Genomic DNA, 27,613 nt, shown 5'->3' with positions numbered 1-27,613 from the left:
TGAAGAGTGTCCATTGATAGTCTTTGTGTTGTGTGTCTATATATATATATATAGACTCTAATCTATCAGAATGGGAAGAGGAAAAAAAATCTATTTATTGGCTTGTCCTCTGGTGTTATGTGTTGACAAATTTGATGTGCTAAAAATACTGACGGCTTCCATCCGACTGACAGGCATACAACCTATATCTTACAATGCTCTGTTGTCTCTCTCTTCTCGAGCTGGCTGTTCCTCCTGTTCAGTAGCTAATGGATTTTCATGGTTTCCAGGGTCTGTTCCAGAAATGTTCTCCTGTGGAGATCTTGTAAGAAGTGCCCTCAGCTGGTCCCACAGTCTGCCATTAGGCCTCTCCACTCTTTTTATCCCTAGACCTTTGAGACCTCAAACTGCCAAATGAGTTGAATTATGGCCAGTTATGTGGAGTGGACCCAGCATCACAGGGGAGAGGCTTGAGTCAGTAGAACTAACTACACTCCTGACCATTAAAAGGCAACCTGACACTGCCTCTTCATCTTCTTTCTGCTCTCAAAGGCCGACACCGCGAGCCCACGTCTCCAAGAGCAGAGACGGAGTACAGCTATTCAACACATGAGCCAAGTAGCCAAAACAAAAAGGCAGTCTGTCACCCAGGCAAAAGAAAAGCAATCAAAACACCAATCTTCTCCACATTCATTAAAATTGTAAAGCTCTCCCTGCACTCTGTGTACTTTTCAATATTTCCTTTATCAATATATTCTTCCCATCTTTTAAAATTTGTCCTCTACCCTTCAGCTTAGTGAGTGGGGCTTCAGGGTTATAACCATGGCAAGGTTAATTGGAGCAGCTTCAATAAACGTGCTAGCTACAGCTCTGGCTACTGTATGAAGAAGGCCATCTACTGTAAGTCAGGCAACCTTCAGATTCTTCAGATTCAGAAATTCACCCACACAGTCTTTAGTCACACAAATGCCAATCAGTCCAGCCTATGGTACAACCGTTTGCACAGACAGACACTGTACGCGCACACATACACACAGAGCACTGTATTTGATCTGTCACAATAACAGGGGCATCATAACATGATGGATACGGCCCTTTTTTTCCCCCTCTTCTCTCCACCGTGCTGCCTCTCGCCTGTAATGTTGATGCACTGTGTAATGTTTGCTGTTGCCGTTAGCTGAAATGGAATGAGTGATACAACCAGAGGTGCTGGGATTACCGTGGGCAGAATTGATACTATCTGTCCAATGATGTGTTATTTTGTGGAAGTGAGGCAACAAACCGGAGAGAGAAATGGTTGCAGCACTCTGTATGATTTTACAGTTTAAGTGGTGAAAGACAAATAGAATAACAGTGATATGCTAGCAGGGGTTGTAAATGGTTGAATAATTTTCCTCGATTTCAGCATTCATTTATCTTTTCTACAGTCCTTTGCGGAGCTTCTCGTGGCAGCCTGAATGGTATTTATCCCTCTAGTCTGCTCACAATTGCAACATCAGCTAGCTCAGCGCACATCTTTAGAGGTGAGGCAGGTTGCGTCCACGCTATTCCTCTAATAGGGGCGGCTCAGAAAAAGGTCAGAGGTAAACTAATGACACCTGCAACAGATGCTTCTTTCTGGGAGCCTAAGCTAAGACTGAGCATAGCTGGGCTTGTGGGAATAAAAGTGTGCTGCTTTGAGACTCAGCAGGCTGCGCCCGGGTCAGTCGCTAACCACTGAAAAGACTAAATTCAGCTCTTTCTGCCGATTTGGGGCACAAGCTGAGGGTCCGGGGCTATTGTTGTGGGGTCAGGTTAAAGCTGTCCAGATTGCCAGAGCAGCTGACAACCATTCATCACAAATTCAGCACCGCAAAGCTATAAAGTTCTGCTTAGGTAGGTCAAAGGCTCTAAAGAAACATTTTAGATTTTACTTTCACAGTTGTTTGCGCATGCTGATATGGACTTGGGTTTGTTTTTTATGTTTTCTTTATTTCTTTAAATACAGGAAACCTCAGGTGAAAAACACAGCAGCAACTTCAACTATCAACTTCCTGTTTGTCCTAAAATCTAAATGTACATATCCATACATGTCAGTTTTTGTCCAGTGATGGCTCATGAATTTGAGCTTTGCCTCAAGCACTGCTTTGACTCCTTCTTCTTCTTCAGAGTTAATGTTCTGTATTTTGTACTGATTTCAGTATTGCGGGCTTTCAATACATGTCTTCACAAGAGTACCTGACCCACTTGCTTTTATAGTATATGCAAGTACTACATCATGCGTTTTCCGGCAGGCAGTGAGATGTTGTGCTGTTCTGTATGAGGGAAAAATGAAATAAGAAGGGCTATTTTTCTCCCCCATGTAAACAGCTGGCAGCATCCCATGCTTGCACAATTAATGGGCATCTAATTGGCAATAATCATTTTTACTTAAGCAAATATAAAGTAGGCAGTTGCCCCTGGAACAGACAGCTGTTGGTGGAACCTTCTGGCAGCATAGCATGGATACCTGAGGATGTGGATGATCACTTCTTACTGGAGGTGGTCCATAAACTTAAATACCAAACTGCTGGTGCACAATTGATTTTTTTTTTATTTAAACAAATCTATTAACGACGCCGGAGGATTTACAGTATGTAGACTACAAGTGTATCTGATGCGTTAACCATCTCGCACCGTCATACTGTCTTTTAACCTGTATTGTGCCATAAGTTTCTGGTATTTTATGGTGTTAATACATCACCTGGTTAAAATTCAGAGGAAGTAATCACTGAAACTGTGTTGTACACATAACAGCAACTTAGTTAAAAAGAAGCACACGCACATTAGTCTCTGAGGCGGTAATGGATTTTTTTCAGTGATCATTTTTCAGTGATGTCAGGGACTTTTCAGACACTTTGTTTCCAACATATTTGTCAAATTCAGATTTTAAGGTCAGACCTCTGCAGTGTAAATCCATAGAGTTGTGATTTCATTCAGCTTAAAGTTACCCCATCAAGGTTGTGATTCAATAATAAAAAGCTATGAAAAAGTACAGTGCTGCCAGAAAGGATGAAGCCTTGCAGCTGACAGACAAGGAGGCAGCGTGCAATGAATTAAACACAAAATTGCGTTTTTGCCATATAACTCATCTGGCCAGGAGTTTCTCAGACAGGCAGCCAAATAGGACATGTAGAAAAAAAAAAGGTAAAAACGCTACTTCATGTGATACAGTGAAAGTCTCTTTGACATTGGCTTTAGGGTTCTTAATGTAATGCACAAATTAATTTGCATGATGAAGTCTCTTCTGCTTTAAGCCTTCTTCTTGATGAAAGGGCGAATGAGTGAGAGGAAAAAAAAGAGAAAAGAATAAGTGTGTGGGATACTGAAAAGTAATGTCAGCCAACCTTATTATGAGAAGGGAATGGATTAAGGGCATTGTTTGAGCTGGTAGAGGAGGTACCTTCCATACTGCTGCCTGCCATCTTATCTTGTCCCCCAACAGTGGTTTAATCTGTTGGTCGAGCATGCCTGCAAATAATTTCTGTCTGTCAGACAGACAATGGAGCTGTCACCTTGTTGTGCATCACGGATTACTGTACTGTGCATTCTGCCCCGCCCCTACAAAGAGCCCTGACAAAGGACTTAATTGAATGGCTAATTTGTGTGTGTTCCATGTGCGAACATGCATAAACACGAGCTTCAAGTCATCACGAAATGCATGCAGACTTGTTTTCGCATGCATACTCCCATCAGTAAGCACTCGCAAGTGCAGAGAAACAACCGTTCAAACCCACACACAAAGCTGGGTGCGCACACTCCCTATAGGAATTTATTTTGAGGCTACTTGTTCATTTAGTCTGATGTCAGGAATTATTGCTTCCAATCCTTATGGCTAAACTGTAAACAAATTCAATGGACCAGATTCAATTAACTCTGCCTAACCTAACATATAATTACATGAAAGCACAGAGTGAGGAGTAGAAGATAATGGAGTTTTTTTTACCCTTGAACCTTAACCCTACTTTTCCCATTTGTTTATCAAATTAATTTAAGCCAGTTGATTTGTTATGCTGTGGCTTAGATACATATAATCACCCATTTTAGCTTCATATTACACTTGTGCTTAGGCTAATTAATCCGCAATGTTTATCACGCATAAACAGTGATGGCTTTGCATTATACATCTACAGAAGTAAGGGTGTTTTAATTGTTCTCAAAAATGTTAATTATTTACAGTCAGAACAAATATCCAAAGACACATCTTTTTTGAAAAACACTAGTGAATGACTTTGGATGACATTGGTCTTAATGGTGGGTAAAAAACAGACACAGAACAAAATGCCATGATTGGTTTTAACAAAAGGACAAATACATAAAAAAAAAAGATTTTATTTAGTTTTTGAGAATAGAGTATAGAACGTCCCAGTGGAAAACCACGCTATCATCATTGTTCTGAGAAGGTCTGTGCAGGTTTTCTGAAGTGACAGCAGTGCTTCGTCTCATATGATGATGTGTTAAACAAAACACTGCCCACATGTTTGCCTTAAACTAAGTAGCCCTTAACTGCTTGGACAGACAGCAAGCTGTTGCACTTTATGTATTTGTTTATTTTCAAGATAAGGGGCCTCTTTTATGGATAAGCAGCTGACGCTTCCGCTCTGTCAAGCTGGGACAGGCTGAGGGAAGATAAAATAGAGTCTGTTAATCTGGTACTGGTGAGGAGAGAGAGCGATGTTATTGACCTACGCTGGCAGCAATGTGTTTCAATTATACACCGCCATCCATTTGTCAGGCAAGCAGAGCGATGGGCGGGGGCACGGGGTTCAGGCTTGGGTTAGAGTCATTCTCCATCACTTACGATGTGTCTTTGGAAAGCACTTTAATTGAATTACCCAATTTATTCTTCAAGCAACAATGCCCTGGCATAGACCCATCACGAGAGAAAATTAAATGCAAGTTTTAAACTCAGGCAGTTTACATGCTTCACATTTTCTTGGTGTACACATGGAAGGAGATGACTAACTTATGGTGACCGTCCAGAATAAACGTGTTTTGTTAATGTGAGTGCTGTGACTTTATCATGAAAATGTTATCTTACACTTTACACAGGACTTTTTGACACGCTGCCTGTTTGTTGCTAGTCACCCTTGTGAACTATGTCTATTCATTGTGTGACAGGTAAGAAAACACCTGGTGCTTTGGCTAAGTGAGAAATTAGAAGGCTAATACATTCCAAGCAAGTAAAATTTAACTTATTGTGCAGGAGATGCACAACCAACCCTTCAATAGTGCAAATGTTTTGTTGCAGTATTTGCTCATTTGTACAGAGTTCACATATCAAATTAATTTGGTTTCTCATGCAACCGAATGTCTCCATCTGTCTTTTTAGTTAAAACATTCTGTCAGCCAAAGCACGTTGTCAAGTCAAGTTGCGCTGCTACAGTCATGTTTTCCTTTTGTTTCACTGCTTGCAATCTTCCAAGCAGATTTCCTTGAATATTTTCCCCGATATTTGCAAATTGCACGAGGTTGAGTGTGATTAATTCTAATCAAGTTCAATTTATTCTGGAAGAGCAGCTGGAAGAGGCCTAAGTGTTGACTGCATTCAGTCTGCGAGCTGTCTGACAAGATGGCCAGCCTGTCGATCACCTAAGCCCCGGTTCCAGGTGTGGTTGAAGGTGCTCATCTCTGCTGCATGCTGGCCTACTTGCACTCTGGCCCTAACACCTGGCCGTTCACCAAACTCCGATCGTCAGTTCGTCTATTTTCACGAAGACAAGCCTCGCTGTCTGCTCAAGCTCTCTGTGTCTAATCAACAGTTTCTCTCTCCCAGTATCTCCAGAGCTCATCTTGTTAAGGACAAAGAATTGTGGATAAAAATGTACTCTCTATAAGCGTGTAATGTACACCAATTATGCTAATTTGCAGCGTTGCAGATGGCCCAGTGTTGATTGCAGTTTTAGGATCAGGGGAGGCCGTCTGAAATTCGAGTGCGGGAGTCACGTGACACTCATTACTGCACAACCTCAACCAAATATCCCTTTGTCACTTGTCATCCATCTGTGCTTACTATCTTTGACAGATAAGACTATGCAGAACTCTAGGCAGCTGAAGAGCTGCACAATAAGCAACGGAAAAGCACTGTTCCTAGTTTTAATTGGCATTTCCCTAGTTTTGCTGTATTTGGCCATGTTTTCTGAACAATGAGTATCGTAATCTAAAATGTCAGGGGATAAGATAATGTCCTAATGTAGGATTTCATTGCATTTTACAAAATAGACACTGAGAATACAGAGTACATTTTTAATGATGACAGTTAATAGAACCATCAAGATGTCTATTTTCAACTCTTTTCTTTGTCCCTTGGCGTCTACCTCGCTGGGATATGTATAGCTATCAACTCTCAGTATGCTGGCTCCAGGGGCAAGAAGAATCCTCTCGAAAATGCCAGTCCACTATGGGAACTGTGACATTCACGGCGTGCCAAGGTGTGCTGTGCGTTAGAAAAGCATGTGCAGTCAAATGTAAATTCATCATTGTCATCAGCCATGATGCTCTTTGTTCCGGCTATTCAGGCGAGTCAGTTTAGCCCCCATCTTCTTCTATGCCATGCTAAAGTGAGCCCATGCTGATGTTCAAATGAATGGAGTCCTTTCATGACGCCATGGCCACTGAACTCTGGAGGCTGCACATAGCCCTAAGTCCTGCAACCTTTGTGGCAGGGGGTTCCTGCCAGGCATGATTCCTGTTTAGTGAATAAGTGGGGTAATTATGGTGCAGTTGGGGCCATGCAGCAAATGTCACCAGCAGATAAACAGTAGGAGCAACTCTTCCGTAAAAGCCTAATTTATCCACCATGGACCTCCTGTAGCCTGCAGATGAATTAGGAGCAGTTGGGTGTAAAAAACAAACCAGCTTCTCTTGATTTCACTGGAGTTCAAGGATGCATATAATTGGAGAAACACTAGTTAACTGATAAGGCCCCAGGTTAAACCTTACTTTGTCACACACCAAATCTCTCATGCTGGTCTCAAACGGCAGCTGCTAGTTTGATGTGTGTATGCCTGGCATGTGTGGGCGCCTGATGTGTTATGACATGATAGAGATTTAACTGTTTCAGGGTGCATAGAAGCTCTTTTCATAGCTGCATTAGATACAAAATGTAACTAGTGGAAGCTATAGGTTCAAAATGACCCCTTGCACATATGGTTTTATGTGTTGCTATTAGAATGTGAATCTTACACTCTAGCCCCCTCCTCTGCATCTCTAAAAGGAAACCACATCCATTGCACTCCATTAAAGAGTGCCCACTCACGCGTGACTACAGGGCGGCCTTTATAACATCATGAGCCTAGGGAAATGGGAGAGTCAGCGAGCGTCATTCCATTACCTGCTGAAATGGATGCCCCTGTATCTCCTCCTTGATTAGCTTTGTCTCGAATAACAATGATAGCTTTAAGTATGTCTAATTGAGGCTGGCCTCACCCTCCCTCTCTCTGTGAAAGTGCTTACTCATTTTGTCTGTCCTTTTAATAATTACATTATCATTTTACGCCCCTGCCGGTTCCTTGGGAAGTGTGCCGGCGCTTGTGTTGAAGTGAAAGCTCATTATTGGAGTTGAATTATGTGCAGTTTATTGATCCCCATGGTGGATTATGGTGCTCTAAGTTAGTCTAGACAGAATAGTTAGCCAGATGACAGAGAGGAAACATAGAGGCCCCAGGGGAAAGATCTCTGGGCAAAGTGAGCAATTAATGCCTGCCAGGTAATGGAATTTAAGTTTACACTAAATCCACCAATGCCTTGGCATTTGAAGTGCCTTATAAAAAAAAACATTAGCCTAATGAGACGGTCAAGGGAACGAGAGGCATTCTTAACACACATTTTCTCTGTCACACACACTTGTCCTTTTCTCTGTTCTACTCGATCTTCTGAGCTCATCCCACACACAACAGCGCACAAACAGCCAACTATCACTGCTCCATTTTGATGCTCCTAATAGAAGGCGTATTGGGATGCATTTTAGAAACCAGTTTTTGTTTGATTAATAATGTTTAGTAGGCTCCATTTTAAAGACAGGCTTCGCTAATCTCCATCTTAGCCCCGGTGAGGCTGTTTGTGTGATAAAGCGCACAGTGAGTGGGGGAAAGGCCAAAGTGCTGAGTAAGAGGCCAAGCAGGACATTCATCTCTATAAAGCTGAGGGTCCGTTTTAAAGCTATCCATCATTATCTTGATGAACAGGGCACATTACCAACAGCAATGCCTCCTACCGCCAGGGCTAGCAGCGTGGTGTCCTTCAGTGGACTTGTAAGGACCTCAGTCTCGTGTGAAGTGACATTTTTTTTCTGCAATGTTATGAACTTTTAAGTTGCATACTTGATGGTAAGCGGTTTACTTCCTGTCTCTATGTTCACCAGTTACTTGTAGATTGAGGTTTCGGGTAACTAGTAAATATGAGCTCAATGTGCACAATTAATTTTGGTCTCTACTAATTCTTGAGAATGGTTTTAAATAGATAATTGTTTTACTGTGTTCACCAGTTAGTAAAGTTAAATATACTCTGAACAGCCACAACGCTTTGATCATTCACCACTTAATCATAATCATGTTGTTTTAGATGTGGTAAGATGACCAGTGATTTGAGTTAATACAGAGAGACTATGAAAATACCCCAATTTAGGATATAGGATTATTAGGACCAATACCGATATTTGGTCATTTCAAAATCGATATATGGGCCAATTTTTTTCAAATTCTATTTTCAGGTGCGTAAAACATAAAATTTGTGTTTTTGTTCTTATTTATAATTTCTAAGATAAAATATTCTTGTTTTTTTCCTACAACAAGTCATGAATTACTCGTTTACTCTCTGCCTGACTCTCCTTACATCAGCTGGTTGTTGTGTTTGCAGTGTTGCCTATTGTGACAAAAGAAAATGAACAATGAAAGTGAACTGACATTACTGAAAATCAGTTTGATCATATTACAACATATCACCAGCAGGGTGTGCTAAAGCATGAAATTGTGTCCACTAGAGTGCCCTCTAGTGGACACAACTTGGAAAAATAAACACTCATAGAATGACTGAAGGGTGTTTCTTCCATCTTTTACCTTTTTTATTTTATTGCCTGTTATAAATGCTGATACCAGTATATTAGCAAATAGCTAACATCAGTGATCATAATACTACTGATGACCAGCAGAGTGTGCTGAAGCACCACTGTTAAAATAAATTTAAAACTCTTAAAGCAATTCAAAGAGTGAATTTTAGTGTGTTGCATGGTGTGTGTTACTAAAAATATTAGTTTTATAACTGCCATAACTCCACCAACCTTCAAATCAGCAGTTCCACTTGAAACTACCGAGCGGTGCAGTAGTCCACTTATAAACAATACTGATACGTATCCGCAAGTTAAAGCACGTGTCAGCAACTCACATACAAAACAAGTTTACCTCTCAATAAAGTTAATGCCCTTGTCACCTTAGCTGAAAAATGTCTTCAGTAACATGTGCTGGTGTTTTGAGACATGCAAGCACAAACACACCCATCACTTGGGGCACAATGCCAGTTGCTAAACTCTATTTTAAATGACAGCATTAATGAGAAATATTGGATAGTCAGGCAGAATGCTGCACCTGTTCATGTAGCCTTGTACATCCTGAAAGCGAATGAGGACGCAAGGAGCTTTACCCCGTAACGAGGCCAATAACTAGCTTAAAGCCTTTTTGTGCATGTTGTTTGCTTTAATGTGTCCTTGGCTCATGAGCCTTGATAATGTTAGTAAATACATACAGGAGTGTGGTGAAACTGGGCTGGAATCCACACATGGAGGAGGAAGGGAGTGTCACCAGGGAGAAGAGAGAAAAGAGAAGTGGATGATTAGACTGGTTTTACTGCTCCTCTGCCGACCTAGAAAAACAGCAGACCTGACCTTGCATAGCAGAACCCTTATATATCTAATGATCTCTGAGTAGCTTAATGATACAATGTTTTCTCTCTCCCACTCTTTCTCGCCGTTTTCCTTCCCTCTCACATTGCAGCTTTTCTCTCTCTTTTAGCACAAGCTTTTGCACACGCACACTAGTCCACACAGACACACACAAAGTACACAGCCTTGAAAAACCCAGTCAGCAGTTTGGGCTCGGAGTCTAGCAAATGAGCTGTCCTATTGAAATAGAAAAGAGAGTGCTCTATGCTGTGGAAAATGCTGCTATGGCAAGGCTTATAGAAGAGGGACGGAGGGAAAATTACTTGTTCGGACAAAGAAACATGAGAATGTCCTTTCACTACAAATGTACCAATTTACATTTGGACGGGGCAGATTACATCCATTTCTTCTATACTTTATTTCTTTTTTAGCCCTTTTTTTTACCACCCTTACACCTCTTCTCATTATCATTCATAAAATGCCACTGTAAGTGCAGCGAGAGAGAGAAAAAAAAATTCCGATTCAAAAAAATTACCCTATTTTTCATTGATTCACTGTTCCTTTATCTCGTCCTAGGTACTCCATTGGTTTTTAACGCTCCAAGTGTAGTTGGACTCCTGCAGTTTAATGGTGGTAGCACCGTTATACAGCTCAGTTGAATTGTATCAAAGATGACTAACCAGCCATAGTGCCATTCCTACAGCGGGGTACTAAATACTGTGTAGCAGTACAGTACACACCAATAGGAGTGCATTTTTTGAGATGATGGGTCTTAAGTGATTGATTTAACTTAGAGATCAAGAAATTTGACCACTGGGAAGTTTATTAAAAAAGAGAAAGAACACATTCTGGCCTTTTTGTCATTGTATAGAAGGAAAACTTTGGCTTAAGTCATTCATTTTTGGGCTTAATTCCCTCTCTTTGACTACTTAATGCGTACACCTCCGCTTTGTCCTGGTATTCCCCTTTCTTGCTGCACGCGGTAATTAAGATTCCATTTTCCTTTCAGTACGAACGTTAAAGTGGAGGGTTATCATTGGGCTTCTGTAAGCTCAGCCAATGAAACACCTATAGTGACCTCTCTGATTTCCTCAATAGGGGGTCCTCCCTCCCAATAACCCTCTCCCCCTCTTGGCCATCTTGTTGTGTGGTCTCCTCTCTTCAGTTCTCTCATTACTCCCTGTGTGAAGGCCCGGGCGATGGGTGGCATGGGAGGAGTGGGGCGGTTGCAGAGGAGGGCTTCTGTCCCTGGATGAGTGAGTGTGGATAAGAAGTTGTTTGAATTCATAATTGTGCTCTTGTGAAGGGGGAGATTTGTAAAGCAAGGCTGGGTTCATTGTGTGGCAGTGCGGGTCCGGTGGAGGGTGCGAGCTGCTCAAAGCTAATGTAATCTACGCTATTAGAGAGGGTTAATTAGCTGCTGAACTGGAGCCTGAAGAGCAGGCAGAGAAGGAGAGGCACGCAGAGTGAGACAGAGAGAGAGAGAGGGAGACGGAGGGCGGGCGGGTGGGCAGTAGGGATAGAGAGGTCTTCAGGGAGTCATTAGAGACTGCTTGTTGTAATACAGCCACACAGTCAATAAGGCTTCTCCTCTGAGGAGTTAGAAGAAAGGCGAAGAAAGGCATGGTGGGAGAGAGAGAGTTTCACACCGAGCTTGTGGACGTTAGCAGCTCTGCCACTGGACACATGCTAGGGAAATTCTTCCAACTTGTAACCTTGTAAAGGTTTTTACCGACAAAATCTGTCGTAAATCGATCAGTTCTCCACAAAAATGTATTTTTATAACACACCGTTAAATTGTAAAACATAATTTCATCATTGGGGTCAACTTTTTTTTCTTCTTTTTTTGTTTTCAAAACCAAAAAAATGCTCTGAAAAGTCAAAGTGTTTGGCTTCTGACTTTAAATACTTTAAATGCCTTATTTTTACTTTTTATTTATTTATTTGTGACTTCTTGCTGTCACGTCTTTTGTTATTAATTATTCCCTTTCACAGCTAGTAAGCAAGAAAACAAATCCCAAACCCAACCAAACAAAACAGAAATTGCACTCCAGGTTTCAATGTAATGAGTTAATTGTTTTTTTTAATCAATATCCTTTAAGAAAGCATGCGTAAGTGTTCTGAAGCTCATCTATTGACCCACAGAGTTAAGTACCTAGAGCAGCTTGGTTCATTTACATAGAATATGTTGTTGAGTTGAGATAAAATGACCACAGATAGAGAGCAGACATCACATAGTTTCAGTGAAACTTTGGGAATTCAATGTGGAAACTTCTTATTCCAGCATAGTGAGTGGTCTTATTAGTCTATGTTAACATCCACAGAAATTAAGAGTTGCAAAATTTCAGGATGCAAAACTGTTGATTTCTTGAAAATGCATTAAAATGCTACTAATGCTAAATATTGGCTGTAGAAACCAAACCTGAAGAAAGAATATCGTATATTCCCTGCCTGCTAATTGTTTACATTGAACACAAAATGCATCAGTTTAATTAGACTACCAGGCCTGCATAATTTTATGTTCTTTTAGTTTAGCTTCTTATGAGTGTGCAAAGCCTAGCCTTAAAGTAGCTCATCTGAAGCACTGCAGGCCCCTGGCTAGCAGTTATATTTATCACCGTGTCCTCCAGTAGTCCATCCTATGCTGCCATGAGTCGCTCTGAGCAAAACTTCGCTTAAGACGGGTAGTTAGTGTCTGCTCCCTTGACAGATTTAATGCAGATTAATTACTTTCCCTGGCCCAAGCAATCCATTTTTGTGTGTTTGTGGATGTTTTTAGCTTTTTTTTTTCTTGACCTTGGGGTGAAGTAAGACAGAAAGACAGAGAGAGGAAGGAAAAAAAGCCCTCCACACTAGACTTATACTCTCAATTTAATAGCCGAGTGAGGTGTTTCTCCTGCATCATCAGATCAATGGAGAGTAAATAGCCCGCACTTCTTGTTTCACAGAGCGGTATTGATCTTTTCCTCAGCCTCGGCTTCCCTTTCCCCAGCATCTCATGTCTTTCAACCCCTGGGACTGTGCTGATTGCCATAGATTGGACAAGCTAACAAGCGCATGATGAGGAACCAGGCTTTCTTTTCTTCTCATAGGCTGTTTCTTTTTTTTCCGTGTGGCACTGGCATGAACACACTCAGACAGACATACACAGAGGGACTTAAAAACATCAGATCTACACAGCTCGGCACCATAAAGGAATATGCTGTTTCTTTCTTGTTCCCTCTGTTGTGCCTGTTGTTCTGTCTTCATCTGTACTGAGAGGATCTGCTGTAGCTGTGCCCGTCTTAGGGATGTTTGCCAGACTGATGGAGTATACCTACTTAACTACACAATAACAGCAACCCAGAGATACTCAGAGTGTTTCTTCACCTCACTGGGAACTTTATTTTTTTTTCCAGCTGGCACCGTGTTTGTTCCAGAATCTTCCATCATCTCTGAAAATATCCCAAGTGGCCTGCAGAGAGCGACACACTCTGTTTGCTCTGGAGGATGGCAGTGTGGCGGCATGTGGGTAAGTTCGGTGTCAGTGCAGCAGACAGTTTGCCGAAGTCCAGATCTAAGGGGGATAGGAGGAGAGATAAGGAGGAAAACCCCTCCCCACATTCCATCCAGCTGATATTATTGCATAGATAAATAAGGGTTTGAAAAATTGTGCGTGTATGAGGATACGTTGATGAGAAATCATTGGCTAATTAAACTGTCTGTGTGTGCGGGAGTGCACTTGATTACATTTCTGTGCCTTTTCATTTCTTCCAAGCGTATAAAGTTGTAATAAATCTTGCTGGGTGTGGGTGAGACAGGTGCATGTGTTGCTGTGTGACTTAGGATCAATAAGAAGTATGTTTATTGAATCCAGCAGTCTTTCCGTAAGGGCGGGGAAATAAACCAACTGGAATAAGCGATCAGATGTGCTTTTAAGGCTCATTACAAACCTGTGTGGCATATAGATCTGCTTTTAAACAGGACCTTAGATTGGCTTATGCTTGAACACTGCAAATATTATACAGTATCAAAATTCAGAACCATATTAGAAAAACTTTAAATTACTTAGCTCTCTTGTTATTTATTTCCATGTTTATATGGCAATATGAATTTTTCTTTAGGGTATATGGTTTTATGGTAGGCTAATAGTGCCTGAATTGAGCAAGTTGGAATGATTTTGTTTCACATTTTTCTGTCATTGTCTTCCTTTTTATTTCTTTTCTGGTAACATGAGCAGCTGTTTGACCTACAGCTTGTCATTAAAACTGAAGACAATGAGCATAATCACAAAGGGAAAAAAAACGTTTTTTTATCATAAATAATCAGGACAAATGTATGATCAAGGGCTGTGAATTGTACATTGTGCAACAACTGACTGAAATAACTAATATCTGACGTTTAACCAGCAGAAACAAAGAAAATCGTGAAATACACATCAACGGTTTGGTGCTTATTCAGGCCATCAGTCAATCTTTCTATTAAAATGAGATGAGCTGTGCTTTTATGAAGCAAATTTAAATATCTAATTATTATTATGTTGTAGCTTAAAGGGGAAATCAAAACTGGTAGAAGTGACCTTGCCGGGCCTGGCTGTTCATATGCCATTGAAATAGCTGTATGCAAGTCTGTGCTAATAAACAGCTAAAAGGCTAATACGAAGAGTGACAGCATTAAGCGATGACAGTGCACTGTAAAAAAAGGTTTCACTTAACAGTTTGTGCCATGATTATCCTTGCTGATGGTGACACGTATAAGTTTTACTAGCGTTAGATTCTGTCCTCTTCCAAATTCAAAATTAGACCTCTTTAGTATTCTTTGGTAAGCTATACCAAGCTAAATCATGACTTCTTTCCTTTCTTATCTTCTCAGTGCTATCTCACCTTTTACCTGTAGCTGATTTAACCACAAATAAGACATAAATGCACTCCCATTCTTCCCTCTCATCGTGGCTCCCTGTGTTTGCATGTAATATTTTAGGCGACTCTGGAAGGGATGACAGTTCTAACTAGGCCTATTAGGTAACCCTCAGGGTGCCCTCAGCACTGATTTGAGCACCATTAATTTTCTATTATGGAGTGCTAAAGATGTGCCCCTGCACAGTCATTCACCTGGCTTATTGAGTCTCACACACACCAATTGTGGACTTTTCCAGGGCAGTGTTGCTCAGGGTTTAGTGCGACCCCTCTGGGGAGCTAATTTATTATTTGCAGATATTGATCTGGCAGGGTAGGCCAGCCAAGCCGTGGCCGATGTTGACTCTGCTCTGGCCTGTGGCGACTTTAACCCTTTACAGATTGAAGTAGACACACACTAGATGGAGGGCCAGTCGCTTTCAGTAGAGCTTTGAATTCCTTTGCTTTTACAGTGTTTTCTTTTTTTCCCGTTCTAATGATGAACTGATGGAAAAAAAAATTTTTCAAAAAGGAAAAGATACGTTTTATCTTTCGGGTGGTGAAGCTTTAAAAAAACAAGAAAAAATGAGCAGACACATTCACACGTGCACGTACACACAGAGAGGCGCACAGTGTCTGGCCTGTCCAAGGGAAATAAAATCACAGTTAAGAGGAAGGAAAACAAATTTAGAAGGTCAGACAAAACATTTATCAAGCTGTGTATGTCTGGTGGGTAAATAACGGAGGGACAGTAAAGGGCATGACTCTGAAACCAACAGATACCTGCAACAGATCATCACACAATCTCAAGATTCACTGCAGAAAACGGATATTTCTCTGAGGGTCGCCTTTGCAGCATTTACTAATATTCTCCTCTGTATTGCAGTTTTATTTTGAACATAAAACTGAGTTATTACAGCATACACCCATGTGACTGAAATGAAAGTTGTCATGGAGAAAGAAAGAAAAAGATTGAAGCTGCATAGACATGTCTGCTTGTGGATAGATTAGAATATAGTACATACTGTACAGTACAGCATAGCCTACACTGAAAACTGAATCTTTTTCCCTGATTTTGGGCTTCAACTAATAAAGGTTATGCATGTGCATTGTGTATATTTAAGTTGGAGTGCATATAATTTAATTTATTGTGATTATAAATAATGAAATAATCACCAAAGAAAGGGTGAGATTAAATAAAAACAATACTTCTAAATTTAAATCGATCACAGTGTAAGAGAAAACTTTTCCTTAAAATTGGATAAATATTCATTACATATGTTGTACAGTGCTTTTACAACTTAAGCTATATATAAAGGCTGTTTAAGAGTGTATAAGAAGAGTGTATAATAAGAGCAAATTGCAGCTATTAAAAAGAATATAATGTCATGCAGAAATATTCCCCATCAGTCCTGTGCTATGATGTCATTGAAATGACTCGAGCCAAAAACAGACTTCTGAGGGAGATGAACAAGACAGGACATGAACATTGCATGAAATCCAATATCCAGATGTGAAATCTGTGCACATGTGCATCGCGTCGGATTGTTCTGTTTTGCTTAGTTTATTTATCCATTTATGTCCTCATCGCGCATCTACTCTATTAACTTACTATCCAACACTAGTACTCACCAAACACAAACAGTCATGCCCAGGGACTAATAAGCAGAGTCCCCCAGGCCTCCTCAAGGCCTTGCAACAACCTCATTGTCACCCTGACCTGTATTTAATGCTCCCACTGAACCTCGGAGGCCAGACAGCAGTTTGCCTGTGTGTGTCTGCGTGTTTGCCTGTGTGTTTCCGAGCCAAGTAATTCACAGGAGATATAACCAAGAAAAAGCACAAAAAAAAAGAAAGGAAAAAGAAAACAAAAGCTGTAGATTAGAAAACCATGGGGGTGTCCTATGATGAATGCTAGGTAGAGGGAGGGGAGCATGATGATAGATGTCCAGAAAGGAATTACGGAGGATAATAGACCACCATTTTCCTTTTATACCAGTTGTTATGATAGCGTTCGGAATAATCTTTTACAACCTAGAATAAAAAATAAAGGTCACGAAATTATCTAGAGATAAAAGTGCCTCCAACTAATCCACATTTGTCCATATTACTTCTGTAAAGACCATTTCATGGTTGACAGGCCTGTCTTTTGTTGAATTTGGCAGAACCTGAGGAGATGGTACATATCCATCTTCCATGTTTGTGTGAGTCACTGAAACAGAGGTGGAGGTCAGAGAGAAGACATCCCTGATGAGGAAACATGATGGAGTGGATTTTCCACTGTTTTGCTGAATAACCTCTGCTAATGCTGTTACACAAGTAGCAGCAATCCGCCCATTGAGCCCTGGCAGGTAGGAGGACAGAGGGAGGAAGCCACCATCTTTACAAAACATCACATGCCACAGCCAAAACTCAAATGTCTGAGTGTTACTAGAAAGTGAAGTCTGTGGAGGCTCTCATCACAGCTGCTCATGTTCTGAGACCAAGAAGCACAAGTCAAGGGGAAGAAAAAGTAAAAGAAAGTGAAACACATCTAACTGGGACAAATACGATATTACACATTATCCCTTATTTTGTAATGTCTCTGGCATATTTTTGAGCTTTTCATCAACCAGATCAGTCTGCTACGAAAGAACAGGGTAGGCTTTCCTCTCTAAATATGTCATTATCAGACTCGATCTGCTCTCAGCTGCTGGAGATAAGTCCAGCATTTGGTCCAGACTGATTAAACACAAGCGGGCATGCCTAGATTGAACATAAAGACGTGTGGAATTTTTATATCCAGCTTCTTTTACTTAAAATGGTACATGCTTTTAGTTTATCATGAAATTTTTTCATTGGATTTACATCCATTAAAGAGCTTTGGAACCTGTGCCATTACAAATTGCTCTATATGTAAAAGGAGTAAATGTGGTTCTAAAGCAACACAGTTGTCAATAAGCATCAAGCAGCCGTCGCTGACGTGCCTGCTGTCTCATCAGTAATCAGGCCAATCTGTTTTAGCAGAAAATGGCCATACACAGCACAGCATTGATGAAAACGTCTTATTTCAACTCCATGGTGCCTTGAGAAGGCAAAGCAAATCAGCAAATGTTCGTGAATTTGACAGAACAAGCGTGGAAATTCTATGACAACTAGTTGGATTCGGTGAGCCGAGTGCCAGTACTTTGCATTAAGTTACACTAAGCGCTAATTGGATGCTACCTGGCTCTACATCACTAGCAGCTCTGAACAGGATCAGGATCTGGCTCTGACTAACAGCAAGCTCTCTGGTGTTCCTGGCTGATTACCCTCAGCAAAGGGAAAACCGAAACGATGATGAGAAAAAAATCCCTTCTCTTCTCTCACACAAGCCCTTGGCCCTGTTGGCACTGTGCTAGCTTTTTGATTTTTCCTGATGTCCCTGAAATTGATTTTCAGCCATGATTGCATCGCTTCTCTGAGGATAATCAAAGATTTTGAATAATTGCTGCAGTATGACTATACAATGGGGAATGACAAGAATAGTGGCAACTTCCCCTTGCTGTCTTCTATAGAATAATTTTAACAGAGCACTACCGTATGACTTCACAACATACCTCTGAAATGGTTCCCAGTTGTAAGCATGACACCATATGTTTGATTGGACATCCTAATAAGAACCCTGCCTAGGTTTTACAGTCGCTGAAAGATACCTTTGTGTCACAGCTTTGGAAATCTGTTCTTCAAAGAAAACTACAGATTTTTTTTTCTAGGCTTTCATTTGACTAGTCAAATCAGCTGTGGGGGGAAAAAAAACAAACAAGAAAAGTTGATGTCCCGTTTCCTTTTTCCTGCTTAATCTTGCTGCCATCGATTTAAAAACATCCCGAGGAAGTCACTTTGTACTGTTAGTCTTAGCTGCCTCATATGAGAGAGACATCAGCATCCTGGAGCCACCCTTTTATGCCACAGTGAAAGATGGTCTCTCATGTAACGCAGGAATGTAACCAGTGTTTGCAAGGGGAGAAACAGATTGATTATAGGGCGAGGGAAGATTAATAAGCTGCACGGGGCAGTTATGACACCCATTGTTTCACACATGCCTTGTAGAGGTGTGCCTCCCAAAATGCATCATCGTATAAAATATTGACCTAAAACATATCATTACTCTTTCTTGTGCATGCTTGCTTTGCTCTTGGAAGGAGGTTTCTAAACAGTAATAAACTGTCCTTTTTTCTTTTCTTTTTTTTGAGAAACTGCTCTGGATTCTTGAACAAAAGCAATATATACTGTATGGTTTGTCAGAATGGACTCAGAATCTTATCATGTGCCAAGAGAGCAGAATCAGGGGCACTAGAAACAGGCGGAGGCCATATTGTCTACTGCCAACACTTAATAAAAGCCCCCGTCTCTCTGCTAGCAGTGTACTGCGAGGAGGGATCTGCCCCTGACAGAAGAGCCAGACAAATGCAAGACCTCTGGCCCTATAGTAGGAGGCTGGATGTTGGGGTTTGACGCAACCTTGAGGAATAAACTGCACGACCCCGACAACTTGTTTACTTTTTCATAAGGGCCCATTGTTGCTTACTATGTAAGGCCGGGTGCTGAGAGTTATGACTAGAATGAAATTCCTGCGGGCGTCATGCTGTAAATGGCAGTACTCACTATTTGGTAGTATTGATTTAGTTTACAATGCTGAGCCGTTTAGAGCCTGAACTCATTTCGCACAATAACCTTGAGCTGTTGCTGACACTACTCAGTATCACACGATTACAAGTCAATAAAGTTCTCTTATATCTTAGCTCATTTGGTGGAAAGAAAAACTAAGGATTCCTGTAGATATTTTATAGGAGCAACTAAAAACATGGAGAGTTGTCTTGTCTCCTTGGGTTTGTGAGTTTAAGACTTGACAGCAAGACTAATTTACCCTGTAGGAGTTTTTTCTTTGTCTTTTTTTTCCTGGATTAAGTGGAAAAGTTGTGCCATCAGAAAATAACCTGAAAGTCACTTTGAAAAACAGGCCTCCTCAGGTTTCATGTAAGAAAGGCTAAAACGACAAGTTTAAAATACAAACTAAAGCATACAGAGGGACACCAGACCAGATAACTATAAACTGATTGTTCACGTAATCTCAAATGCAGCATTAGACAACAGCTAGCCATGATAGTCAGTATGCAACATGTTTATGTTAACACTGTCTTTGATTAAAAAAAGGGGGCCACTGGTAACATTTGGTAACTTTAGTAATAGACTAAGGGATGGCATTTTGGCTTTATTGGACAAAGTAAAAGTGCAGCTGAAGAAAATACAACTTTTACAATCAGAGTTATTTTAAAGCCATATAATGATAAAATAATTAAAAAAAAAAGATTAAACCACAACATTCACTATCAACAGCTTTTGGATGCTGTCATGGATGAGGAAATAATACTTTGCATAACAAAAATCTTTAGCACAAAATGTTTTAAGTGCTAATGGCATTTCTGTATGAAGACTGAAGTGTATTCCAATTAGTCAAATGGCAAAGCTAGATGTTATCTAAAATTAGCTTTCATGTGAGATTTTCTACCCTTGTTTTTTCTATTACTAGCTAGAGGCATGACTTTGTTCCCCTTTCTATTTAATTTGCTGCCAACCTGTTTTATTTATTTATGTGCTTGCAGAAATTGCCTTTTGACCTTGATGATTACAAAAAGTAAGTGAATCGAAAAGGCATTGATACCCAGAATTCACTTGGCTGGTGCGCAAGGTTATTCATCTTGCTACCTCAGTGCAGTTTCAGTTTTGCAGTGGTCACATTTTACTTCTCGCCACACTGTTTTCATTATCTTGGGAGGGCAGAGGAGAGGTTTTTGCCAGTGCCCTTATAAACTTCCATTTCCAATTCAGTACACCATAGATGCCCCCCCCCCCCCCCCCCCCCCCACCACCTACACACACACACACACACACACACACACACACACACACACACACACACACACACACACACACACACACACACTCTGCACCATCTGCAACAGAGACACTGACACTGAGAATGTTCATAACATGAGAAAAAAGTGACCATTTCTGCGCTTTACAGAAGCCCGGATGATAGAAGGCACGACACTGCCACAGTTTTGTGGCGGAACGATCACAGAGCGAGAATATTCGCAGAATTTGGAATTCTCTCTCTTGGTCCAGGATCAAGGCATTGTGTAACAGAGGTGATGTTCACCCTCAAAAGATCCATTTTGAATAACAAAAAAACAATGTGTATGCATTTACAAAGTCATTCAGGGACTTTATCCATGAAAACTGAAGATCATCTTCTCATTCACCTCCAGGGTGCATTCAGCGCTGCTTCTATTTTTTAAATCACTCCCTGAAGTCTCCTTATCATTGGCGCTGTGTACTCTGCGGTTTCAGTGCAGACCTCAAACTTGTGTGGTGACATCAACTTCTGTTTGAAACTCACACAAATTTAATGTGGATGATCACCGCTGGTGGCAAAAGCTGGATCTTCAGCAAAACCTATTTCAGTAGTTTTTATTCGGCAAATCCACAATTTCCAAGCTTGGTGAGACTACAAGCGTGTTTGCACAATTTGTGCACTTTATTTTTGGCTATTCATACTTCCATAAAATATATATATTTACTTTTATTTAACACTTTTAATACTTGGAGACATATATTTTTAACACGATATATATATATAAAAAAAATCTATTGTGTGTTCTGCGAAGTTAAAGTTAAATGTGTGAAAAGTATAGTGAAGGAAAGAGAAGCAAGGAAGCTGTAGGGTGAGAAATAAAAGAGAAGCTCATTTGGGCTCTCCAGGATTTCATTGTTTTCTCTGTTGCCCTTTCAAGCTTAGAGAGGCCCGGTGGGGGCTGGTGTGTGAGTCTGGAGTGCAGGGAGCACGGGGCACTGTGTAGGCCGAGGCTCAGCATCTGCCAGCCCAGACTGTCCGTGGTTTGTTCCTTTTCCAGCACATTCTTATGTAATTATCTGTGATAAACTCCTCTGCAGTCAAGCCACAAATCCACATGTCAGAGGCCTGGCTTACTCAACAGCTCTGAGAAAGCCACATGCACACAAGGCCTTGAAGAAGCATGAAAACGCACACACACACACGCACACATTTATAGATACAGACAAATGTGCATTTTCACACACCTACTCGCTCTTAGAGTCACACAAACAAAAGTTTGTGCTGCAGTGACAAGTGGGTTTTGTGTTTTCGAGCCAGAGGATGGAGGGTATAATCCTGGTTTCCAGATTGACACTCAGCAGAGTTCAGCAGACTTCAGGGGTTCCTGTCATGCCCAGCACTTCCGCCTCCAAGTTCTAAGTTACTCTAAGCGCTAAGTTCCCGAAAGTCCCCATGACAAATAACCTGCTGATATACTCCACTTTACCAGAATCAGCGCTACGAGAAGTCCTGCCTCTACTTTCTGGCTGTGTCAAAGCTTGTCACAGCTTATCAGATAGAAGTGAGAGTTATTTTGTTCAGTATTTCATGACCCTCTCTTGTTTCTTTCCTAACACTTACCTTGGAAATGTTGTTTATACCATTATAATTAGCCATCCGTGCATGCACATTCTTAAGATAATCATATTTTGTACCATATTTTGCTACAAATTGGGACACAAAAATGAAGAACAATGGCCTGGTTTTGAGTTCAAAGAAATAATAACCATATTATTCTCTTGCCATGTTTTTTTACAAGGGTTCTTGGATCTTCGTTTTGCTGTGTATTATCTAGTCTGATGCCAGCAGAACAGGGGCAGGGGATGACAATGGAGTGGTGTACTGCGGAAGAGTGAAGCCTGTGCCAGCAGGATAAGAGAGAGAGTGAAAAACAGAAGAGGGTGGGGGTTTCATTAGCATAACTAGCGGGATGCCCAGAACCTTTCTGGAGTGGCATGTTTACGGCACCACGCTTGGCAAGAGCACACTCATTTTATAGGGTTTATTAAGGAGACAAGGGGAGACACAAGCAGGATTTGGGATATTGTCGGCATGTGTGCGTTTGTCCTTGCATGCATGTGTATGCGGACGAGCGAGCATCTACTTTTATTCGTCTGTTTGCTTGTTTTGTTTGCATGTGTGGGGTCCGAGAGGAGGTGCACGCTTGGTTTCAGGGGCTGCGTGGCAGCATCTAGCCCAACTACTTTTACATGTTTGTATTTTGGCTTAAGTGCCCTTTAAAGCCAATGAAATAGAAAGTGCATTCATAAGCCAATCCTCAAGAATGATCCCATTTCAGAGGAGCAAAGAATGGGGCTCTTTGTTGTGCTCTGGTTCCTTTCATCTCTCTTAGGTCATTTTCACAGAGCAAACAGGGAGACTCATTATCAACCTGCACCTGAGAGGTCAGAACCTGAACTCTCCCCCCTTTCCTCTCTCCCCGAATGCCCTCCTCCCCCTTCCCACCCAAGCCGTGCTGCCGCTCACTGCTACCCTGGTCCGCACTCGGGTTTATTAGCGCAGAACATCTTTTCCAGTGACTGAGCTTGCCCTTATTGTCTACAGCGGTCAGGGTCAAGTCAAGGGCGCTCAGCCTAGATTGGAATCATTTGTCACATGGTCCCGGACTGGAGCTGATTTCAGCAGAGGCCAGGGTGAGGTACACAGCGATTCCAACACCACCTCTGACACGAGGAGCAGGGGAGGGCAGCCACCGGACTACGCAGATGGCCTCAACATATTACACAGCCAGTGCTTGCCAACAAAAGAACCGCTCCTTTTTCGTTTTTTTTTTTTTTTGCTTTCTAATATAAGAGGAATAATTTGAACATGCTCTTTGAATAGTAAGGACATATGCCTCCAAGCGTTTAGGTGTTGCTGGCACCTCCCTCTGACAGTCCAAAAATTCCTTCATGAGTGACTGTGGTAATGACTGCATCTTTTAAGTCAGAACCCAACCCCCCCCCCCCCACACACACACACACACACACACACACACACACACAGTTTTTAATTTAAAAAAAAAAGAAAAAGTAAAACACATTTATGCAGAGAACTTATCGTTTTGCTGTGCAAAGTGTTGCAATTTCATCCAGTAGCTTGGGGAAGGTTTTTTTTTTCTTTTTTTTGCCCCTTCCACCTTCTTCCTGTCTTCATGGTCAGCAGCAGCTTGCATGAACAATGGATCGTGCTGAGGTAGCATGTGGAAAATTACTTTAATACACCATATAGAATGGCTTATTGCTTTGGTCAATAGGACTGCAGTGAAGATGTTGTAGCCTGCCGCTTGGGAAGGTTAGACCTGTCAAAGGGCCACAGTGACTGATACCCAGACCCTGCTTATGAGGTCTGTGCACATGTGCGTATGTGTGCTGGTGGGAGAGGGAGGGAGTCTGACAAGCAAAGTTATAAAGGTTACATATGACACACACCTTGCCATTAAGCCTTAGATTAGACTATATTTTTTCTTACTTTTACATTTAAGACTGTGTTGGACATGGCATACCATCAAGTTAGCACTAAAGTTGCTAGGCCATAAAATATCTAACCTAATAAATATAAAAAATCCTGAATCAAATAAGCAGTATGTTTTTAGCAACTTGCAAAAGCAAGAAAAGTGAAAATACAGGGGGGAGAAAAACAAGGGGAAATGAAAGATTGAGCATCAGGCAATTTTAGCTTGTTTTCCCTCAGAGAGGGCAAGTGTGGAGGTGAAGGTCACAGAGACTAAGCACACAGCTCATAAACAGCACAGCTGGAGGAATCATTGAAATATAGCCCTTTGTTTTCTTGGGGCCGTAATTGGCCCAGGAGCCTTCTTCCCCTTCCCGCTCTCTCTCTTTCGCTGTGCCTCTCGTTTTCTCTGCACGTGTTTTGCACCAGCGTAGTGCAGTTTAGAGACCTAGTTGGCAAAGGCTAATGACTTTGGGGTTAAAGGGCACACCTGCGGTCACGGAAACAATACACATTACAATAAATACAGAAAAAACATAAACATACTGGGAAATAACAGTCACGGGCATAGCTACCACCACCAGGTTTTGTTTTGTTTTTTTGGTTGGTCGAAACTTAATACAGGCAAAATACTGTTAATAATTTTATAATTCTCTCTCTAGGTAGAGCAATTATTATTTTTCCACATTAAAATAATTGAAGTCCAAGAGCAGGTTGTGTTTTACCACCAAACCAGATGCAAACCATGTGCTAATTTCAGTAGTGTCAAAAGTCAGCTATATTTTATTTTTTAAAAGTTTCTGTCTCCAAAAATAACACAGTGATTGTTTCCAATGATATGTAAAGCAGTTAAAATCTTATAATTGGTACCCTTTTCAATTACCTCAGCCAATGGTTTACTTATCTCTTCTTTCTTCCTTTGGAAGGAATAACAATGATGGTGAGTTTAAATGAGCCCTTTCCTAACTTTCATACTAGTCTGCTTTTAATGGTTTCAATAGTGCACAGTGGTATTTTATATACAATGCCCAGATAATCTCATAAAACCTAGCTAACAGGCAGTTGATTTTACAGTTAATTTCACACGTGACTTTTTATCACACACAATTTCCAGTTTGAAATCTAACTTTCAAGTTATCAACAACAACCAGACTGCTGATGAGCCTTTCTATTATTAAATCAGAGCATATGAAAAATATAAAAAATATTTTCATACAAGCCTATAAATTTTAATAATTTAAAGCAGATCTTTATTTTTGTTATTAAATGTAGTCACAACGTGCTTACCTCCATTAAGATGGAACACCTCTTAAGGCTTTACCTCTGGAAGACGGCTGTCGCTCCTCCTAACTGGAGGCCTGAAATATCTGAGTAGAGAGGAGAAAAACAGTTTCAGATCCAGCCTGAGATAGCAGGGCTTTGCCGTATAATTACCATGTTAACCCAGATCATTCTCTCTGATCTCTGCAAACATCAGGGCGCAGGCCCCGCCAGGCCGGCTTAGGCACTGATCTGTCACAGTGCACTGTGGGACACTGGATGTATGTTAACTTGTTGGCAATAGGACTTTTGGTGTGATCTGCATATGTTTTATTTTAAACCCCTCGTGTGTTCTAGCGTACACAGTGCACAGACACATGCATTTTCAAACCACAGAAGTGAAAATTTAAAAAAAAATGCACATGTGTAAGCAATGTCTGTATAAATAGTTCAGCCTTGTTTCATCGTTTAAATTTTATTCTTTGTCCATACTCATAATTTTTCTTTTACCTCTACGACTGCATAAAATGTTTACATTTATGTTAAATTTCAAATGTTTTGTTTTTAAATCCCCCCCCCCCCCCCCCCCCCCCCCCACCCACCCACTGCTATCCTGGTTTTGTTAATTTTTTTTATTGTACACTTAAACTTTGTTTTTAAGTCTAAACCAAACAGTAGGGATATATGTGAGATCTGAGAGTGTTTCCTTCATTGAGTATTATCCTCTTGAATGTGAGTTGAGATTCGTCTTTGGTTGCTTGCTTCCTAAGCCTTATTGATCTGTGGGCGTTTTTTTTCTCTCTCCCCATTCTCTAAAGTCACTAAGCTTGCATCAATTCATCTTAATCTGTTTGCTCCTTAAACCTGGAACAAGGCACGTCTTGTTCCTGGTTGTAGGAGTCTCTCGGCTGGCTTCCCTCACATCCTTCCTAGCCGGGTTTCTCCTGGGTGGCAACAAGAGGCTTTTCATATTGAATCAAGTGTTATTGAGTTCCCCCACACACCTCTTATATTCCCCCCTCTTCTTCATTCTCTCCATCTTTTTTCTCTCTCCTCCATCCACTTTTAACAAAGCATTCCTTTAATGACTGTGGGATTACGGGCCAACCTTTTGCAGCCAGTCTGTGGACTAGCCTGTAATCTGACCTCATTACATCCCCTGTGACAAACTCTTGGGTCACCACAGAGTTGACTACACCTTATACTTCTGAGAAGGCAAACCGCACACAAGCTCCCCCCGCCTCCAACCTGAGATAACTCTCAGTCACCTAAGTCAGGCGTCTAGCCAGAACACCCTTTCCTCTCCACCATATCTGTCCACCAAAGCGTGGGATCCCTTGATCCTGTTTCCTTCCCCGTGCTTCTTCTCCATTACACCACAGCCAAGATGAATGGTTGTTTGTGGGAATAGATGAAAACACAATTGTGCGAGTCTGGGCATGGTGGTGTCACTGATAAATGTGGAAGGGACAACTTGTACCACAGACTCCTAATTTTCTGCCACAGGGGGAGTAGAGGAGCAGGCCTGTTCTGGATTATTATACAGCCACATCCCAACCCATATTTTGTGTCTCTCATTTCCTCTCTGACCTTCCATGCTATAAGACAAACACAAGTTGCACGAGTTCTGGTGGTAGATACTCCTTAGATTTTACTTTTGCACTATTCGTTTTCGGGTAATTTTTCCCATCTTTTCTCTACAGCCTTCTGTGGCCTCAGCGGTCCTGCAGGCTGCCTGTCTTCCCTCTCTGCGTCTCGCTTGCTTTTACTTTCTCTCCTTCTCTCTATATTCCTTTCTTATCTCAGCCCGTTGCCGTCGCCATCCCTTTTTTTCCACTGCATGTGTGCCTTCATACCACCAGTTTTTGACGGGCAGGTGTTGACAGTGAGTTGGCATGTTGTCTGGCCTTCTGTGCAGGATTGCGTTATGGCTGCACTGTGCTTGAAAGGACAAGGGAGGCCAAGGTATGTCCATTACATCACCCCATCAAGACTGATTGGGCTCTGGACGGGGGTCCGTGCATGCTCATAAGTGGTTGGCGTGGTCCAGCCCATATGCCTTTAATATAGGAGCAGATGTGGAGCACAGACCCTGAGCTCTCACACCCTGTAGCCCCTCCCTCTGCCCCTCTGCCCTCCACACTGACTACATCCTGGGCCATGCTAAGTAAGCTCCTAGTTAAACAGGTTTAATTGAAACTAACTGGCACACTAAGATGGTTGGGTGGAGATGATTTT

The 27,613-nt window shown here is 41.4% G+C and overlaps 1 protein-coding gene across 2 annotated transcripts in view; it reads left to right on the top strand.

Moving 5' to 3' along the window:
- LOC308403873 (uncharacterized protein) overlaps positions 1-27,613 on the top strand; it is a 381,166-nt gene that overhangs the window by 137,506 nt on the left and 216,047 nt on the right. For both annotated transcript variants that reach the window (XM_080893669.1, XM_080893668.1), the window contains exon 5: positions 13,270-13,382. In XM_080893669.1, coding sequence (XP_080749795.1) covers positions 13,270-13,382 — 113 coding nt within the window. The remainder of the gene's footprint in view (positions 1-13,269; positions 13,383-27,613) is intronic.

Source organism: Rhamphochromis sp. 'chilingali' (genome assembly GCF_963969265.1).
Source record: "Rhamphochromis sp. 'chilingali' genome assembly, chromosome: 10".
In the NCBI taxonomy this organism is placed as follows: domain Eukaryota; kingdom Metazoa; phylum Chordata; class Actinopteri; order Cichliformes; family Cichlidae; genus Rhamphochromis; species Rhamphochromis sp. 'chilingali'.
The sequence above is the reverse complement of the archived record's forward strand: the minus strand, read 5'-3'. Positions and strand labels throughout refer to the sequence as shown.